Source organism: Papaver somniferum, chromosome 5 (genome assembly GCF_003573695.1).
Source record: "Papaver somniferum cultivar HN1 chromosome 5, ASM357369v1, whole genome shotgun sequence".
NCBI classification, from domain to species: domain Eukaryota; kingdom Viridiplantae; phylum Streptophyta; class Magnoliopsida; order Ranunculales; family Papaveraceae; genus Papaver; species Papaver somniferum.
In genome coordinates, this window is record NC_039362.1 from 143988183 (window position 1) to 144005841 (window position 17659).

The window sequence follows — 17659 nt, forward strand, 5'->3', positions numbered from 1 at the left end:
ACAAATATAATGCGGAAATAGAAATAACACAGACACCAGAAATTTTGTTAACGAGGAAACCGCAAATGCAGAAAACCCCGGGACCTAGTCTAGATTGAACACACACTGTATTAAACCTCTACAGACACTAGCTTACTCCAAGCTAACTTCGGAATGGACTGTAGTTGAACCCCAATCAGTCTCCCACTGATCCAAGGTACATTTGTACTCCCTACGCCTATCATCCCAGCAGGATAATGTGCACTTGATTCTCTTAGCTGATCTCACCCACAACTAAGAGTAACTACGACCCAAAATCGCAGGCTTTGACAATAAACAAATCTGTCTCACACAGATAAATCTATCAAAGGATCAATCTATCTCCCACAGATAAAACCTAAAAGGTTTTGTTCCGTCTTTTGATAATAATCAAGGTGAATAGGAACAGGAACCAATTGATAATTCGGTCTTATATTCCCGAAGAAAAGCCTAGAGTTATCAATCACCTCACAACAATCTTAGTCGTAGGCTGCTATCTATACCCCTACTCTGGATAGGGGGCACCCTTTATCTTCACCAGAATTTTGGCAGGAAAAACAGAATTCAAATTCAGTTTTGCAGCGGAATTTTCAGGCGAGATTTTGCTGAAGTTTTGGCCGGATTCAATGGGCTCTTTGGATTGGATATATCCTGTTATGACTAAACAGGGCCGGTAGCTGTGACTGGATCGAATGAGTTGGGCTAGATAAGCCGGAAGAATAAATCAGAGGTGTGGAGTTTCACGGGACTGTTGAGATTTCATGAATCGGATTTGGAGTGATTCAAATGCATATTTTTGTTGGGATGGATTTCTTAAATCATAACAGGGTTGGTATAAGTTATTTAACGTAGCAAATTGGACTAGATTATCGGGTTTCCTACAAAACAGTAAGAGAAATATTATCGAGTTTGTGTGGGATTGTTTATGGAAGTTACGTGCAGAGAAAAGAAATATATTTTCTTTGGGAAGATTCGGTTCTATCTTTGGAAGTGTTTGGAACAACTCATATGCGGTAATAGAGAGAAAGAAAAGGAATTATGCTCGAAGCTTTAGAGAGAAGCAAAACAGAGTATAGTGTACTCTCGGGTAATTTGTTGGTGTTATTAAAGGCAGTTACATGGAGAAAATATTCCCTGAGATCTCATTCACCAAATATAGAGGAGTTTGGGTTGAAAAAGGGAAAGAGACGCGTAGAAAGATGCAAGGAAATCCCGTAACTTTGGAAGAAAAGTCCGAGAATTTTGATAGAAGAAAATAAGGATTTTCTCGAGTTTTTAGAGCCCTTTGGTGTATAAATATAGAGGTTCGAGTTCCAGAGAGGGATGTCGAGTAGTTTGGGGCCTTACGTAGTTTAGGGGAAGCTCTGGTACGAAGAAATCACGCTGCATAGAAAGTTGCAGCAACATGAGGAAGCTGAAAAACATTAAACGACCCAAGTCAGTCGCAGAAAAGTGTGTTTTATCTACGACACACATAGTATCGTTCCCAGCAGTCTTACATCTTCTGTATCGTTAGTAATAGTCGATCTGCCACGCATATAAACGTTGCAATTGATTTGTTTTATCTTTTTCTTGTATTTCCACTCTCTTCAAACACTTTGGAGCCATGAATAAATATTTTGAGCATGTTTTTGATATGAGGAGCTAAACCCAACACTGAGACGACGGAGGAATCCCTTTTTCATCATTGTGGTAATTCTATTAATTCTTTATATGACTTTTTGCACTAAAATTGAATTGATTTATGATTTTTCTTGAATGGTTGTGATTTCAATTGATGGGTCATGCTTAGCTTAAGTGTTTTGATGTTCCATGCTTTAGATTTACAGTTATTACTTTCGGAATCTACTGTGGCAAAGAATAAGAGTCAATAATCTTTATCATATGAGCTATAATTGTGTAGAATTGATTTTTGAACCACATGAGTATGAAAATTGGTGAAATTACGAGTCTCAGTACCTCTCTTTATTGTGACAACTTTTTTTTGTGTATATATTTTCTTTATTATTAAGTCTGAAATCGAGTCTACACAAGTCCGAGTTGAACGAACTTTATTTACCACTATAAAACTACATCACTCACCCACAACTAAGAGTAACTACGACCCAAAATCGCAGGCTTTGACAATAAACAAATCCGTCTCAGACAGACAAATCTATCAAAGGATCAATCTGTCTCCCACCGATAAAATCTAAAAGGTTTTGTTCCGTCTTTTGACAATAATCAAGGTGAACAGGAACCAATTGATAATCCGGTCTTATATTCCGAAGAACATCCTAGAGTTACCAATCACCTCACAACAATCTTAATCGTATGGTAGCAAAACAAGATGCTGCGGAATCAATAACAATAGACGAAGATGTTTGTGATTACTTTTTATATCTTGCCTATCAGAGATATCAATCTAAAGCCAATCAATCTGATTGTACTCGTACGATAGAAGATGCAAGATCAGATCACACAACTATGATAAAAGTAATATCGGTCTGGCTTCACAATCCCAATGAAGTCTTTAAGTAGTTAACCTGGTTTTAGAAGAAGAAAACCAAATTTTAAAGGAAAAATGACTTTAGCATGCAAATTAGTATCACACATGAGGTGTGGGGATTAGTTTTGCACAGATACTAGAGTTCCCCTTATATAGTCTTTCAAATCAGGGTTTGCAATTAAGTTACCTTTGTAACAAAGCAATCAATATCCACCATTAGATGAAAACTGATTTAGATTCAAGTTAATATTTCTCAACCGTTAGATCGAAAACTTAGCTTATTACACACACTTGACAATGCACGCTTCTAGGTTTGTTAACCGTACCCAAACGCATGCACTTGTTGGTTCAACAATAGGTAACCAAATGGTTAGCCATATGAGCATTCCATATCAACCACGTTCTTCTTCACCATAACTAGTTCAAATGACTTCAAATAAACTAGTTAGAGAGTTTGTTTAATTGCAAGGAAATCTCATGTACTACACAAGACACAATTGAAGCAAAAATGATTTGATTCACTTGAATCGGTTCATGAACTTTTATAGCCACGGTTTGCATAATGCATTCCTTAGTCTTTTTAAGTTTAAGTTCAGAAATCATCTTCAGATATATAACCTTCTCAAGTTCACAGACTAGGTTCACGGACTTAAGTTACCGGGAAGAGTTTACAAACTCCAGCAGAAATTCTCGGGTATGAGAACTTCGCCGGTTCGTGGACTTAGTTTCACGCAAGTAGTTTGTCAACTCTAGAAGAAGTTCTCGGGTTTGTTAACTTCGGCAGTTCGCGGACTGAGTTCGTAGACTTGGCTCACGCCATTCTTCCGGTTCTCTTGATCAACAAAGTTTGCAAACTTTGGTTCAAGGAATAAGACTTATACATAAATGTGTTTCCACAACAATGCTTATGTCCACCATTGGTTATGTAATCTAAACTCTCATTTCAATCATTTAAACATTCTTAGAGGACGTTATACAGTTGTTACACCATTTCTCGTCAAAGCAATTTTCAAGATGATTGAAACATATCATGACTTCCGTCACATGGTAAAGATAAACTTGGTTAAAGCGAAAATCTTACCAACTCATATTTCGAGATATAGATAGGCGAGATATACTCGGCTCGAAATACCAAATGTGTATAATCAAAGTCTATATATACAGCATACGACTTCTTATATCAAAGAGTAGAAGATAGAGTAGATAGACTTTTGAGTGATAGATAAGTTCAAGTCTCCACATACCTTTTTGTCGAGAAGTTTCGCCGGTTCTTTGAGTAGTTCTCAGTCTTGTATGATGAATCTCCATGAAGTAATTGAGCTCAACTACACTTTCTATCCTAGTCCGATACTTAGCTATAGTAGACAAGAAATCAAGGCTTATAGTTTTGATCACTAACATTGAAAAACATGATTGAGATAGCAACACATGCGAGTTTGACCGAGCAATTCTCTAACAATTTAGTTTCCAACAAATAAATTGTTTCTAACTAAACTCGTCAAGAAAAATGATGAACGTAGTTGAAGCAAAAATCTTTCCAACATATACTCCGAGAAAGATATAAGTGAGTTAAACTCAGCTCAAAATATCAAATGTGTATAATGTAAAAGTATATATAGCTATACGACTTAGTCTCAATAGACGATAAAATAAAATAGACTTCTGAGTGATAGATGAGTTTAAGTTTCCATATACCTTTTGTTGATGAAGTTCCTCAAATCTCTCCTTAGTAGATCTTCGTCTTCAACTGATGAATGTCGTGAATTCTAAAGCTCAAATACACATTCTATCATAATCCGAGACATATCTATGAGTAGATTGAGAATCAAGACTTATAGTTTTGATCCCCTAAACTTGGCAAACAAGCTTGAGATAACAACGCTTGCGAGTTCGACCAAGCAGTGCTCTAACCATTATATACTCTAATGTAACAGTCCTTTAGTAGTTTAATAATATCCATGCTTAAAAAAAACTTTCATTAAACGTTACATTAGGCTTAATTACTAAATCATAAAAACAAGGTAATAGAGCTTCCACCTTCATAAAGCGGCTGGTGGAGCGAATTGTGGAGAGGCTAGTGGAGCGACCTTTGGAGCGGTTGGTGGAGCATCTAGAAGGCAAAAGGGGTCGAACCTGCGAAGACCTCTAAGGATATTGAAACCACCTACAAACTGAAAAGGTCTACCATTAATTTCCTGCCATATCGCTGCAGCTCTTTGGATCAATTCATCTTCAGTTTCACCGATAATCCTGTTTCGGTTAACTTGCATTACCATATCAAAAAATTGGTTGATGGCATGACTAATATGTTGATAATGAGAAGATGCTCTTGTAATATCATGGTTTCTCGGGTTCGATGTTTCTGCAGTGAACATTGCAAAAGTTTGTTGCCAGAAAGTCATTTGCGTAAAATCCGTACCGTAGATATTATTTCTTGTTTTAAAAACATAAGTTATGCAAATTTTTGAATCTTTTTTCAGAGAAATCTTAGGACCACAAACTCTGATTGACATTTTTTGTGACCTAAAATTTTTGAGATTGAATGACGAAGACTGAAGTGAAATTATGAAGAATTTATAGGTGTAGAAGGTGTGACTTTGGAGTTGAAACCAATTCAATTTATAGGGACGGGATTCATAGCCGTTGGATGGACTAGCCGTTGTCGTCTTAGTCTGAACCGATCGACTTTGTAGGATACAATTCTTGTCTCTATTGGACCCGAGTCCCGGCTCTATGTGAGCCGCTCGTTGCAAATAGAACTGATCGTACCAGATTGAGTCAAATAGACCCTGATTTAATGGTTTAGTCATACGTTTTAATGATTTTCAGCCCCAATGTAGGTGTACAATGGGAAAATATACTTACTTGTTGGTCCCATTGGAGTTTCTCTTATGGGATACTATGGGTCACTTCCACCTTACTTCCACCCCCAACTTGTTCACACAATCGTTAAACTGAGCAAGTGGTTGGTAGTATAACACTAGACACGGGGAAGTCCCCCGTCTAGAAAAATAAAGCTACACGGGGCAGTCCCCCGTGTAGGAAAAAAATTTAGCTTACACTGGAGACTGTCTCCTGTATAGCAAAAAAGCTTGCACTGGACGGGAGATGGTCCCCCATTTGCCAGTCTTTTAGATTCATATGCATGACCGTCCCCCGTGTGGTTTTTTTTTTGTTGGATGGGGTACACTTCCCTGACTGGCTTCAAACTTTCATTTTTTTTTTAGTACACGGGATACTGTCTCCCGTATATGGTTTCTTTTACTTTCGCCTATAGTGGGTTCACTCGTTCATTTGAACGAGTCCTCCTTTATATGAAAGAGTTAGTCTCCACTGGGGTACTACCATAGCCCTTGCTCTAACAGAGTGCCATACTTTCGAGAGTGTCCGTGTCATAACCGACTACGAGACCATAACTGAATTTTTAATCACTCATTATCGCCTTATGGATAAAATTAAAAATTATTTTACATGTATAAAAATAATTTAACTAATTTTGACTCGCGAGATTGGAGTATACCAAATAAAATAAAATAGTGTCATTCGGAAGTAAAATTGAAAACTCCTTAGCCAAATATTTTTGAAAATGGCTAGATAAATCCGAAGTGATTGGCACTAATTCAAACTTATGAATCTTGTTAGAAAAAATTTAAATCTAACAAAACTAATTGTTTTTGTTAGATTTAACTTATGAATCTTGTGAGAATTTTTTTTGGAAAATGTTTGGTTTTTGAGAATTTCGTAATGAAATGAATTCTTCTAGTCAAACACTTCGCAAGATGGAATTAAACATGGTTTTGTTGGTTTAATTCGTCAAATGATCGCAAGAATTCAGATTTTCAGAGTCTAGTCTATGAAAAGTCGGCATGCTCGATTGGAAAAAAAGCATACCGACTAATCACTTTCAGAATTTTCAGTCCATGAAAACTGGACATGCTCCACTAAAACAATGCATGCAGACCAAACTTAGTCGGCATGCTCGACTGAAAGAAAGCACGCCTACCAAACTTAGCCGGCACTCTCGACTGAAACAAAACATGCCGACCAAACATTGGTTCTTCACATTTATAGTCGTTATGGTCGAAAATGAATCACACTTACGACTGTCTATTAGTCGTCATCTTATTTTTGCAAAACCATGCCTATGAATAACAAATTGTTCACAGAAAAACTTGTTTTATCTTTTATGGGAGTTATTAATCGTCAAAAGTTTAGCTTTTCAAAACCTGACGACTATTCATACTGCATCACTAGTCGTCAAAGTTTAGGGATGAAGACCATGATGACCTTGCAAATATTTTTCAGAAATAAGTTCTTTGAAAAGTCGTCACTTTATTCACTCTACGATCTTGACGACTGAAAATAAATATGAAAAATCGTCATGTTCGACCAATAAATACCATGACGACCGTATAACTACAATTTCAAATTTTCTCACCTAACATGTTATTCAAACAACAAAACAAAGTATTAGATAGAGTTTGAAAGAATTAACCGGCGATAAAAAATGTTTAATTGATGAATTTTTTTCATTTGAAAACGATGAAATATAGATAAGGAGCAAGGAATTGATCATTGGATGGATGATGAAGGAGAAGAAAAAAAAATAAGATTTTAGGGGAAGGGTAATTGAGTAACTTTACACACATTAGACATCCTTTAGCCCATTATTATGGTTGGGACCAAAATTAGTATACCCCAATTAATGTGGGAATACCCCAATCACGAGTTAATTTTGCGTGTATGGCAATTAGTTGACTTCATGTATACTGACATTAATTAATCGGGTGTAAATTAGCCATTAACGAAAATAGTTGACAAAGGCGTTTTTGAGTTTACTTCAAAATGATCTTATTTTGTCTTTTAGTGATAAGCTTCAAATTAACCAGGAAAAAAATCAGTGACAATTGATACATAATTTACAGCCTAACCTCAATATATGAATTTTCGATAAATGTATAACCTCGCGAAATGAATAATTTTCTTTGGTCCTAACTTGGGCAAAAAAGGGCTAAACGAATAACCTCGCTAAATGCACTAATGAAAAAAAATGGAATCCTTAAAGGCCCTATGAAAATATAAACGAATAATCAGTAAAGTTAATGCGAAAAATATATATAAATAAACCAAAATACTTCATCCAACCCACAATTTTCGTACTTTAAAAAATTCATCTAAAGTTCATTGTTTTTTCCTTCCACCTAAATCAAAATGCACAACGTCCTTAATTTTTTTTTAAGTGCGTGAATAACTTTTAAAATATTTTGCCTGTGTTCCAGCAAAAAAAAAAAAACTTTTGGAATATTATGTTCTCTTAACTTTCTTTCGGAAATTTGCAAACGACAAAAACTATTTTTTAAGAAAACAAAAAAAGTATTAGCAGTGTCTAACCTCTAACTGCTCTTGAGACTGACAAAATATTCATTTAGCGAGGTTATTTATTTATCATTAAGGACGGGCACTAAATGTACGTTAACTCTGAGCTGCGGACTATATGTCTGCCCAAGTATAGTCTAGTCTTCTCCCGTTGCGCTTAACCTCGAAAAATGCCAATCTGTTTTAGTATTTGATCTAGTATTTGGTCAGCTCCATAACTTTGGACGCTCTAAAAGCGGTTCCTATAAAACCTGGAAGGCAATTAAATTCTTTTAGCCGGGTAAACTGATAAACGGTGTGCGCCACTATGAAAAAATCTTAAGCAGTAGAGTTTTTATTGAGCAATTAAATCTTGCCCTCCAGTAGTCAAGACTCTATCATTCGACAACCATTTAATATTATATAAGTGATTTAACAATCTTAGTGTTAATTTTTGCTTGGCTTCGTCTAAGCGGATGCTTGAAATCGGTGTTAGTTGTTGAGGGGTGATTTAACCCCATTTTAGTTGTTATTGACTCATGATGATTTAATAAGCATAAATGTTGTTAATGGATTGAGTATTGTCTTAAACACTGTCAAATTGTTGGTGGTTCAATTAGTAATAATGACTTGTTCGTAACGGAAAAATTCTATCGCTTGGTAAAGACTCTGTTTCAAGGAAAACCGACAATTTGCTAGTTTACCTATCGAGTTTGGCAACTCACTATTATCGCGGGTACGAGGTCTGTAACATAAAAAATGACAAAGATGATAGGCGACTAGTCCTAGGCTTCGGACACGGTGACTTATTTTAAGAAGAAATAGGTTGCAAAGACTTGACCAGAGTTGACTGAGAAGTTTGCTATTAGATTCTAGTTTTCTAGAGAGCATTGCCAAGTTGCAACATACGAGATTTTGCAACGAATGCATACATTGGATTAGGTATAACGAGCATAAGTTTAAGGTTTCGAATAAAACTATTCATACAGTTGCAAGATAATTTGTTCGAAACCAAAACGAAATCCACAATTTAAACTATCAATGTGTTCTATGATACCATCCTAAATCAAATTTAGAATATGTGAACATCAAACTGCGTCAGAAACTTGACGTATATTCATTTTCCACGACATCTCTTTTCACCTCGACGACTACCAACTTCACTTTGTTGTTCTTCGTCGGTCTCAGCTTCCTCCCCGGTAGTAGCACCTCGACTTGTACCTTCACCTTCTTGGCGGGTCCTCTTGGTCACCCTTTCCATTAATGTCTTCTCTAGATAGATTTTACCTTTGGTTATGATTGCTTTCCAACGATCATAAAGGATTTTTTGCTCGACCACCGTCAACGGTTTGTTGCACTTAATTCTCCTCATCATTTTCTTCGACAACTGTCTGCCTTCCTTCACCTGTTTTCATTTAAAACCAAATAATGGGTAATAACAGTGTTTTCCATAACAAGTTTAAAACAATAAATAAACTTTGAATGACACTTACCGTAATATCGTACGCCTTTGACGCGTCTTGGATACCAGGGGCAGACTTCTTCGTCTTCTCAGTTTCCGTTGCCTTTTCTGCAAGTCTTTTTGCTTCAGCATGACTTAGAGCTTCTTTATTGATGACTAGAGGATGAGAAATTTGATTATACCAATCCATATAATTATCACTATGTTGACAACGATAATCACCCAAAGGGGTTACGTGTGTCGTAGCAATTTGGTTCTCTTTCGAGTTATTCCAATGATCAAGACTAGGTTCGGGATCATATTGGGGCTTAAAGAAACCATAGGTGTTCTTAGTTCCTGCTACCAACGACTTGAACTTTTCATCTTTCTCTTTCGGGACCGTTTGAATATAACTTATTTGGCGGAGTACTCTACGAGGATCATACAATGAAAACCCACCAGGATGAAACAATGGTCCATAGTAAAATGACACAGGTGCATGTTGATCGTCTTGGCATTCATCATCAAAATAAGGCTCAAATACGACGTCTTTGGCATTTAAAGAGTCTAACTTCTCTCTCAACTTTATCAAACTCTCGGACTTACCTTTCTTCTTGTTATGCTCGAATGAGTATTTGGCCGAAGTAGGTTTTGTATTAACCCAATTTGTGTCTATTTTGGCTAAGTTCAATTGCGGGAAATGGTCATATACCCACACCTACATTAACATAAGAAAATACACAAATTAGTACCGTTAAAAGTAAGTTCACAATGCAAAATTAGGCACAAAGGCCAAGTTTGGCTATCAAAAAATTATCCACCTAAGCCGAATCTAAAAATTAATTTAAAAAAAATGGTACAAAATCTATCAGGTTTGCCTAACACAAAAACTACCACCACCACCCGAACCTGACAGATTACCATCATATGGTCTAAAGAAAAAAGTTGTCCTAAATTTCACTTACAAACCGAACATCCTCTTATTGCTCCATACTATGAACCTCTGTCAGGTTCGGCTTACATGAAAATTTCCAACACTAGCCGAACCTGAAAGATCCCTATCATATATGGTGTGTAGAAAAAAGTTTGTTGGTCCTAAATTTCACTTTACCAGCCCAACATTCTTCCATAATAAGGAAACCTATAAGGTTTGGTTAACATGAAAATTACCAATACTAGCCGAACCTGACAGATTTCCATATTATGGAGTAACAAAAGAATGTTTGGCTAGTAAAGTAAAACTTAGGACTAGTTGAACCACATAAGTTGTTGTCTGAAATTTTTAATACACCAAATTCGGCTGGCCCTGAATTTTAATATAGTAACGAACCTAGCACTAAAACAATAAAAAAGAACAAAAATAAACTGAAAGTTTAACTTTTTTTTGGCAAGAATCACCTGAAGCAGACTGAAATTTCCTCCGATTTGAGTACTTTGGAGCCTAGAGGCTTTTGCAAGCTGCTCGAGTAAGTATGAAACTGCAGCAGTTCCCCAAGAGTACTGGTGAACAGTGTTAAGATCCGTTAATAGTTGGAGATAATGTGCATTCACCTTATTTCCAGTTAGGTCGGGAAAGATAAGGCGGCCGAGAGTGTACAATAGGTATGCTCTTGCAGTATACTTTACTTTGTTCTCGTCCATCACCAACTTCCCTTCTTTAACTTTCTGCTTTGTGTTCTCAAACTCCTTTTTCAAATTCGTCAACTTGATTGATTTCAACTTCTTTGGTTCTTGACCCATGCCATGACTCAAATCATCCACATCTTTAGCAGCACGACAGAACTCTAATTCAGTCGTCTCTTTATCCCAACCAAGAGTTGATTCGACCAATTGGTAAAGATCCTCCCAAGGCATCGGGTCAACAAAATTCTCAGTCACGCTTTTCCCGGTCACACTAAGGTGTAAAATCTTCTTTGCATCTTTAGGAGTGATTGTCATCTCACCGAAGGCGAAATGAAATGTATACATCTCAGGATAAAATCTTTCGGTAAAAGCGGAGGCTGTCACTGAATCATATTCAGTCTGTGCATAACGAATCGCAGGCCAAAGACCAGAAGCATGTACTAAATCCACTACCTCATCAACCTCGAGCGACAAATCCCACGGCTTAGCCATCTGGTGTCTCAAATTTCGGATCGCATCTCTATGATCCTAAGAAACACATCACATGAATTGATTAGACACACTTGAAAAAAACGACAACTAAACTAGCTAAGGTTTAGACTAGAAATTGCCTCAGTCTCATAGATTTTGGCAGCCCATGAATGCTTGTAGCCAAACAACACCTTTCCTCCATCGAGCGGAAGACCCGGAAGTTTCTCCCCCTTCTTACGCTTGATTAACTTATCGTCAATTGGAATGTGAGCCCATCTACTCCGAGGTTTAGCACGCTGCTGCTTCTCTTTCACTTGTGATGGTTGTTGTTGTGGTACTTTTTCTTCTCTTTGTTTTTCTACTGACTGGTCACGAATTACAACTCCAGGTAAAAGGCCCCTTGTCTTAGTTCTCCTGTTATTTGCCCTCAGTTTTTTTTTATGCTGCCTTGTCGAGGATTAGGAGTTTCAGAATTAGATGGAGTTACTTCCATTGTCCCTTCACCTTTGTCACTAAGAAAAAAACAAGTAGAAAATTAATACTCCAAAATTTGGCTAAAAATCACATACGTTTGGCTCTATAGAAAAAAATTCGGTAGGGTGAAAATAGAATTCGGCTAAAAAAACTATAACAAATGTCACACAGAGATAAATTCACCTAACACGAGAAATAAAATATACAGCCGGGATGGAAATTCAGGAAATAAAAATTATACAATAACATAAAAACTTACCAATATATGCCTTTTCGGTCAACATGCACGACATTTGGTCCAGATACCTCAGTCTCTACTACTTCTTCTCCATTGGCAACATGGATCCAGAATCCTAAATGCGCCCGTACAGAAACATGGAAGGTTAATTAGTAACAGCGAATGTATTGCCCAGAACCAATTAAAGAATGAAAAAAAAAATTCACAATTGGCAGGGCAGAGATGAACCACAAAAGATGATTCAAGCTTCCAATTATACTCTGATTTAAACAATGTTATATGTATGAATTCATTTCAAGGTCAGGCAAAACAAAATAAAACAGCACGTACCTTTGGTACTGTGGAGGTTTGGCAAAATGCATGGGTAAAAGCTGAAGTGTTATCCAGCCATAAAGTATTCTCTAGTGAGGTACCAATACTAGCTGTGGTGGCTATACCAAATGATCGCTCTTGAATCTCTGCGACTGACTCCTCACACGCTAGTTGTTTATTGGTTTTCTCATCTAGCTTTCTATGTGTATGACATTGTTGTACCGGCATTGTAACTAAATTCCTCTCCTCGACGGATTCCATGAGTTCTATAGGCACCAACTCCTAAATCAACAAATACAACATTACATACATTTATTCATAATTTATCAAGGCTGATTTGGGTAATATATATTGCTGGTATAGGAACAACAAGCTACCAACCTCTTTAAAATCTTGTATTGAGTCTAAACAGAATTGAACTTCAACAATACAAGCATCATTCACTATATACCCATTGCTAGGATCTTTAAGCTCTTCTAACTTTATGAACTCATCAAAGCCCCAGTCGCTCTCATCCTTGGTGAACCGGAACATGTCTTCCGTATCTACATGTATATGAATACACAAGAACTAGCATTTAGAACCTGTAAGTTATCGACTGAAACGTATACTGTATGTGTGTAAATAAATATATATATATAATGCAAAAATGCTATCTCTACCTTTTCTTTTCTCAATGTGTTTCTGTTATTTGTTTGATCAACAACGGACAAGCAGAATTTCGCAAATTGCCATTCCTTACATTCAATAGCAACCACGTAGATTGACAAGTAACCGTTCGTATTACATCCCCTGCGAAAAGCCAGCAATCGCCTAACACAAAGATGGCAAATTTTGATTATTCAATAGAAATTGCAACATAGAGATACTAATAGTATTGCAGAGAAAGGGTTGGTCACATATACCATTTACGAGGACCTATTTTGAAAATAGGTGAGAAACGATTTTCATCATCCAATTTTGAAATGTTTTCAATCTTCCATTTAAATCTGGAAGAGGAAGAGACGTGTCTGCATGCTCCATTTGTACTGCAAGAAGCAATGAAGAATTAGGTAAAAAGATCACTTTGCAAAACCAACACTAGCTACCATTCATTTGGGGCAAAACTGTTGCCTAAAGAAAAGCAAAAGAAATATAAATGTAAAGAAATTTTTCAACAACTGTTGAATCGTGTACATACATTGCATACCATTTCTGGAAGTATTTTGCATTGAAAATGTCTAGTTCAATCTGTACTGAGGAGGAGGAGGAGGAGGAGGAGGAGGAGGAAACATTGGAAATAAGGCGTTAGTATCTAGCTAGCAACTACTGCAATGAAGATAGCAAAAGAAAATCAATGAAATGCACTAAAAACCATTAATACCTTCCGACTGAGAAATTCTCTTCACTCTCTTCTCCTGCTAGATTTTCTTAGTTCCCTTTTTGATTCTCTCAGAGAGTAACTAATAATCTCTCGTTGTCTGTACCATTTTCTTTTTCTTCTCCACTCTTTTTTGACTTGTTTCTCTTGCGACGACCACACTCCAACTTGTGCCGGAGCTGTTGATGCTGCGTATGAGAACTGGTGTACTCTTCAGATAGCTAATTTTTGAGCATATAATTAACAAGGATTCTTTAATTACACTGAGCTAGACCTTGAAAAATAAGGACAAATGACAGAGGCTGGACTGGCCTTAACAAAAAAACTCCAGGACTCGAGAACTAGTCAACAGAACAAAGGCTAGCTAACACCAACACCTCGACGACCTCGACCACAATGTCTCTTGCCATCGACTTTACTTTCTTCACCGGTTTCGATTGTAGAAGCACCTCGACGACCTCTTGCATCCTTCACTTTCGCGTCCTTACTGGCTGTGCTTGTAGTTGCATCTTGTGAAGAATCTCGAGTCCTCTTACGGCCATAGAGATGTTCGGCATTTTCACATGGCAAGTTCTCAATTTGTTGACGGAGTACGATTTGATCAGCAACCGTCATTGGAACTCCAGAATCAATTGAGCAACTCAATTTTTTTACAAGATGCTTAGCCCGTGACATCTATATTCATTTAGAAATAACAAATGTTTAATACTATCAAATCTAATAAAATCCACACAAAAAATAAAGAGAAGAACAGTACGTACCACTAATTCCAGAGCCTTGGACTTTGATACGTCTTCGATGATAGGATTCCTCGTGACCACCGCTGAACATTTTGGATTTACCACTTGAGTATGTGAAATAGTTTCGAACCACTTCATGTACATTTTGTCACATTGATCGGCTACGTCGAAAGGCCTTAACTCACTGATATCTACGCAATACCTTAGGCGTTCGTTCCAATGATGGGTGTCTGGTGCTGGTTTGTACTTAGGCTCAAATTTACTCTCTGATGATTGTGTTTGGTCCTTCAATATTTTGAATTTTTCCTCCCCAGGTACGGTTTGGATAAAACCTAGTTGACGCAGGACTCTACGAGGATTGTACATTAGGCATCCGTGGTGATAAAACAAAGGTCCGTTGTAAAAGGCGGTTGGTGACCTTGGGTACAATCCTTGTTGCCTATGTTCCAAGTAGGGGTCAAATGTTACCTGTTGAGCCGTCATTTTGTCCAAAGCCTCTCAGGGAAATTAATTCAATCCCTTTAGTCTTCGACTGAGATTTGGTGAAGGCATATCGACCTCCTCTAGGACTTCCTACCTCCCAATCTTTTTTAATGGTGGTGCCCAACTTCAAAGTTGGAAAGTGCTCGTAAACCCACACCTATGTCAAGACCGAATAATGAATTAGAGAAGAACAAATCCAGCATTAACAAATATTTGACTTATGATAATGACAACATAAGTTACCTGGAGCAGACCCACATTCCCTCCAATTTGGGAATATCCAAGCCTAGAGGCTTGTCTAAGGTTATGAAGTAAATATGACAGGCAAGCAGTGCCCCGTGAATACTCCCCAACCCTATGTAGATCCTTCAATAACTGCAGGAAATTGGCGTTGACAGTTTTTCCTGAACGGTCAGGGAAGATAACAGTTCCCAGAATGTATAACAAGTACGCCGTTGCGGTGCCACGAACTCGTTTCTCGTCTACCTGCTCGAGTTCCCTCGTCTTCCAAAAGTAATTCTTCAAGCTTAGTAATTTGAATTTTTTCATCACCACCTTACGCGGTTGTCCAATTCTAATCCCTTGGTCATTACGGGGGAGCATTTCGTCCATTGAATCTCTGGGTGTTCCTACAGCATTTTGGAACTCAAAATCCAATTGGTGGGACTCCCAACCTAGCGTCTCTTGCGCCAAAGCGTAAAGCGCATTCCATTCCAAGTCCTTCACAAAGTTCTCCTTGACCGATCTACCTTCTACTCGGAGGCCCAAAATTTGTTCGGCGTCATCAGGAGTGATTGCCATCTCACCAAATGGGAGATGAAAGGTATCCGTCTCAGGATAGTATCTTTCACTAAATCCTGATATAGTCACTGAATCATAGGACTCCTGGGCGTTCTGAACTGCAGGTAATAACCCAGATGCCTGCACAATTCGGATCACAGCATCACATTCCAGACTCAATGGCCAATCCTTCAATGACTGGCGTTTCAAAAGTCTTGGATTCGGCTTTGGAAGCTACAAAACAGATCAAAATACATTCACCTTAATAACAAGTCGGAAGAATAATGAAAAAAAATAGTAGCATAAATCATAGCATTGGTTTACATTATTAATTACCAACTGACGATAAATTTTAGCAGCGTACGAGTATTGGTAGGCAAATAACACATTCCCTCCATCCTTGGGCAACCCAGGAATAACACCATCCTTGGGTATCGGTATCAATTTGTCTTCTTGTGGAATGTGCTTTCCTTTGGGAGAAGGTTTTGTGGTTTTCTTTGGATCTCGGACTTGGACTGGGACTTCATCTTCTTCCATGTAGTTTTCATGATCCTCCTCCACTTCAACATCCCCTTGCAAGTCATACTCCTCGTTACCTTGTTCATCCACGGCATTTCTTGAGTTTGAACCGAGACCGATCCATAATGTTTGCTCCCCTCTGTTCCGAGAATACACGTGTTAAGTAAAAAATATATGAACCCGAAATTAAAGAGAAAATTACAAAAAATTTAAGCCTTCCTACGTTGTAAGTCATATAGTAATTCTAATATTCAGAGACTTTAACTAGTTTAATCATTTACCCCATGGTATAGATATCAGTGGAAGTCAGAAGGAAACTCTACCTTTGAACGGCTAAGAATTGTCCTTCCCTAGCTTGTTTTCCTTCTTGGTTTTCTCGTGTGAAAACCTCCTATCAGAATGGCTGGGACATAACATTAGAAGACCTTCCTGTTACCATACAATGTCACGAAAAATAAGTCAGCTTCATGCCTAGTTAGGAAAAAAAAGGAATAGATGAGGCGTTTAATTACTTAACAAGAGGAAAAAATTGGCGCAATAATCAACATAAAGAGATGCATCCTAATAATGTAACTTACACCATCCCACCGGCAACCTGGAGTGTCAAATGCACAAGGAACGTGATATGTATTCTTACAGGAACGTACAAAACAGCCAAGAGCTGCACCCTTTAACCCACAACAACAACATTTGAGCTTTGAAACTCTCGCTAGCTCGAGCTCCAAGTTCTTAACAGTTTTCCCAACATAATACACTTGAGGGGCCCTACATCCCCAAATATGATTATATGATACACTGAGGTTGAGATAAGATTAAAATCAAGAAAAATTTAACAAGAATACAAAAACTTACCACTCTGTGCATTTTCGGTGAACATGTTCGACATTTGGTCCAGCAGATACCTCATTATCTATTACTTCCTTTCCATTGGCAATATGCAACATGGATCCAGAACCCTGAATGCAAACGTACAGAAGCATGGAGAATAAATTAGTAAAAGAAAGAACATATTGCTGAGAACCACTTAATTAAGGAATGCAAAGAAACATTTTTGTCACAATGGACAAGGCGGAGAAGAACATTATGCTTAAGATACTTTAATCATCCTATGCTATTGTAATTAAAACAATATTATATGTATTTGTTCGTTTCAAGGTCAAGCAGAAAAACAACAACATACCTTCGATACTGTAGAGGTTTGGCAAAATGCACAGATAAATGCTGAATTGTTATCCAGACATATTGAAGTATAAGCTAGTAAGGTATCGGTATTAGCCGTGGTCTCTTGAACCTTTGCGACTGACACTTTATCCACTAGTTGTTTATCGATGTTCCCATCTAGCTTCCTATGTGAATC

General features: G+C 37.5%; 1 protein-coding gene across 6 annotated transcripts; it reads right to left on the reverse strand.

Annotated features, from left to right (window-relative positions):
• Positions 1 to 8737: 8737 nt before the first annotated feature.
• LOC113283041 (protein MAINTENANCE OF MERISTEMS-like) lies at positions 8738 to 17613 on the reverse strand. 6 transcript variants are annotated; one of them, XR_003327295.1, is made up of 15 exons: positions 17483 to 17613; positions 17155 to 17258; positions 16881 to 17067; positions 16626 to 16731; positions 16120 to 16441; positions 15247 to 16017; positions 14542 to 15160; positions 13784 to 14455; positions 13601 to 13655; positions 13326 to 13448; positions 13083 to 13233; positions 12802 to 12965; positions 12439 to 12702; positions 12130 to 12223; positions 11419 to 11908 (listed from the first exon to the last, which is right to left on the reverse strand). XR_003327295.1 is itself a non-coding variant. In XM_026532189.1 (13 exons), exons 11-13 carry the CDS (start codon positions 11415 to 11417, stop codon positions 8979 to 8981), a joined length of 1671 nt encoding a protein of 556 aa, XP_026387974.1. In that variant the 5' UTR covers positions 11418 to 11453; positions 11537 to 11908; positions 12130 to 12223; positions 12439 to 12702; positions 12802 to 12965; positions 13083 to 13233; positions 13326 to 13448; positions 13601 to 13655; positions 13784 to 14455; positions 14542 to 15160; positions 15247 to 15627; the 3' UTR covers positions 8738 to 8978. The 6 variants fall into 6 exon arrangements, 4 of the variants coding, with proteins under 4 accessions (XP_026387974.1, XP_026387973.1, XP_026387972.1 ...); XR_003327294.1 differs by having other exon boundaries at positions 16108 to 16441; XM_026532189.1 differs by lacking the exons at positions 16120 to 16441; positions 16626 to 16731; positions 16881 to 17067; positions 17155 to 17258; positions 17483 to 17613 and adding exons at positions 8738 to 9266; positions 9355 to 10020 and having other exon boundaries at positions 10701 to 11453; positions 11537 to 11908; positions 15247 to 15627.
• Positions 17614 to 17659: the final 46 nt, after the last annotated feature.

Bases quoted from the DNA above. Each gene is read 5' to 3' on its own strand.
- LOC113283041 (XM_026532188.1), bottom strand. From the start codon at position 11,417: ATGGCTAAGCCGTGGGATTTGTCGCTCGAGGTTGATGAGGTAGTGGAT. The intron at 10,021-10,700 runs GTGATTCTTGCC...ATGTTAATGTAG, and splicing joins GAAATTTCAGTCTGCTTCAG to GTGTGGGTATATGACCATTT. The intron at 9,267-9,354 runs GTAAGTGTCATT...AAATGAAAACAG, and splicing joins CAAAGGCGTACGATATTACG to GTGAAGGAAGGCAGACAGTT.